This window comes from Bos javanicus, chromosome 17, assembly GCF_032452875.1.
Source record: "Bos javanicus breed banteng chromosome 17, ARS-OSU_banteng_1.0, whole genome shotgun sequence".
Lineage (NCBI taxonomy): Eukaryota > Metazoa > Chordata > Mammalia > Artiodactyla > Bovidae > Bos > Bos javanicus.
The window spans coordinates 7,680,001-7,682,500 of record NC_083884.1 but is presented as its reverse complement, the minus strand read 5'-3'; the positions used below and the strand labels follow the sequence as shown (position 1 = coordinate 7,682,500).

The 2,500-nt window shown below is 34.6% G+C and overlaps 1 protein-coding gene across 7 annotated transcripts in view; it reads right to left on the bottom strand.

Moving 5' to 3' along the window:
* LRBA (LPS responsive beige-like anchor protein) overlaps positions 1–2,500 on the bottom strand; it is a 753,999-nt gene that overhangs the window by 416,467 nt on the left and 335,032 nt on the right. For all 7 annotated transcript variants that reach the window (XM_061384015.1, XM_061384012.1, XM_061384019.1 and 4 more), the window contains exon 37: positions 1,229–1,395. In XM_061384015.1, coding sequence (XP_061239999.1) covers positions 1,229–1,395 — 167 coding nt within the window. The remainder of the gene's footprint in view (positions 1–1,228; positions 1,396–2,500) is intronic.

Below are 2,500 nucleotides of genomic sequence, written 5' to 3'. Positions count from 1 at the left end.
CCTCCATACACACACCCTCGGACTTTTATATGCTGCAAGACAAGGCACTAGAGAGCTCTGACCCAGTAATTCATGTCATGCCCATGACCACTCTTGCAGCTGAGATCAGCTGGAACACGATTAAAAAAAACAAACAAACACGGTTTCTGCCTTTACTCAGTCCTTTTGTCTCGACCTGTTTGTCTTCTGAACATCAAAAATGATATGCCAGGAAACGAGATTCATTTTATTTAAGTATTTTTCAAGATAAGCATGATGAAACATATCTTCTCTATATTAGCAAATACTTGTACTCAAAAACAACCCAAAACAGATAGGTTTCAACTCAACTAGTTTGTAAAGTTCAGCTTAAAAAAAGCCAAAATCATTTTCTATTTACTGGAAAATCTCTAAACTAGACTTTGCTAAACACATAAATTGCTTGAAACACAAGCAGAAGCCAGTTACACCTATCCATAATACACAAGCTATTTACTATTTTCCTTTGTTGTTGTCTTCCAGAAAAAGTTACGCAGAAATGAGGAACTAAAAAATGTGTTTCTAGTGGGAAATAACTTTTTCATTAACATTACTTAAATGAGTCAAAACATGTTCCTAAAACTTGTAGAATATAATATTCCAAAAAGATTAAATTTTATGACTTATCTAAGTTCCTTAGTCTGAGAAAGTAATTTAAATATTTTGTTTCTAAAATAAGAACTAAAAACTGCTTGTTCAGTTTGGTAATCTGAAAAGGAGGTAGATATAGTAAATAAAATGTTAAAGCTGGTATTGTGTCATCATAGCCCAGTAATCTGCAACAAAAACTCAACAAGACAACACATATTACATTTTCAAATTTATATGCTAAAAACTAAAAAGTGTAAATAGGGAATCGTTTCTTCAAATAAAATACTGTACTTGTATAAATTCAGATATAAGTGCTGCAAGTAAAATAATTTAAACCAACAACTTCCCTTAACAGTTCACTTCAAAATGAACAAATATATGAGCAACTATTCCTTTGAGTAGTTGAAGGAAACCGAAATATCCATAAAAATCCACAACTATACCCATACTGATTTTCTCCTTCCCCTTTGCTTTAAATTCATAGTAGAAGATAAATTACAAAATTAAATTACTCTGTTCTTCATCTGGTCTTGATCATATCCATTTGATCAAAGCCATTTATCTTAACCTAGGCCTTCCACAGAAAATCAGTGGCCAAATCCTAAAGGTATCTCTTTACCTCACTGCAGAATTTCCCCAGGCTCCATGCTTGTCTGTGAGAATGTTGATAATTTTCTGGATTAGTTGAGTTGCTGTCACATGGTCTCGATATTTAGCTGCTCTTATCAAATGATCACACATCTTCTCATCTTCTCGTTTGTCTGCTGAATACTGGGCACATAGTGACTTGGACAGGAAAAAGAAACATCTATTAATATAAAAATATGGGGGAAAACCCCTTTAATTGCATGATGAAACAATCTCTAATATGAACAGAACCAAACAAAACTTTAAAGTGACTTTTACATTGCTCATGAACTGAACTGAGCAGAGTTGGTGATCTACTGTCTCATTATGACAATCCCTCAAGAACTTATTTCTCTGTAGTCATTCATAAGGTACACTCAGAAACGGTTAATATCTAAGCAGAGACCTGAATAAAGAGAAGAAGCCAGAAAATGCGGGGTCCACATTACAAGCAGCATGAAGGGAGGTTACAAAGAACTAAAGCAAAGTGAACAAAGAGAAGAATGGTATGAAAAGAGACTGGAGAGGGAGGCAGGCAGGGGTTGCATCATTTAGTAACTGTGCAGTTATGATAAGGAGCTTAGATTCTATTCTAACCCAATGGGTTACCAGTAGGTTAATCAAGGGAATGATGCGACTGATTTACATATGAAAATGATCAACATAGCTTCATTTAGAGAATGAATTACAGAGGAACAAGAGGCTTGAGGGAGACTGGTAATCAGGCTACTGCACAGGTCCAGAAAAGAGATGCTGGTGGTTTGCAGTAGTAAACTGAGCTAGTTCTCAACACCTTTAGAAAATGCCAGAAACAGTGTGGTCTTTTCAACCTTGGCTATGCAAAATGGACCACCAGCACTAGAATAACCTAGGAACTTATTAAAAGTGCAGAATTATAGGTCCCACTCCACACCAACTAAATCAAAACTTGGATTTTAATGAGATCTCCAGGTGATTTCTAAATTAAAGTTTGAAAAGTACTTTCTTAGACATCAATTTTGCCAAAACAAATTTAGGATTCTTTAGCAATAATCAGATACAACACAACCACTAGTTTCCACGATGCTTATTTCTCTTCTGGAATTCTGATACTTGTGGTATCATGTTTAAGATGCTATACTACCTAATTGTTTAAAATTAAAAAAAATAATGATTAATGTAAACTTGTTAGTTAAAAGGTCAGTTTAGTTAGATAGTTCATTCCTTTCTCTTGGAGTGTAAAAGAGGAAGTAATGGTTCCAGGAGAGCTCTTTCTGTGCCAGAA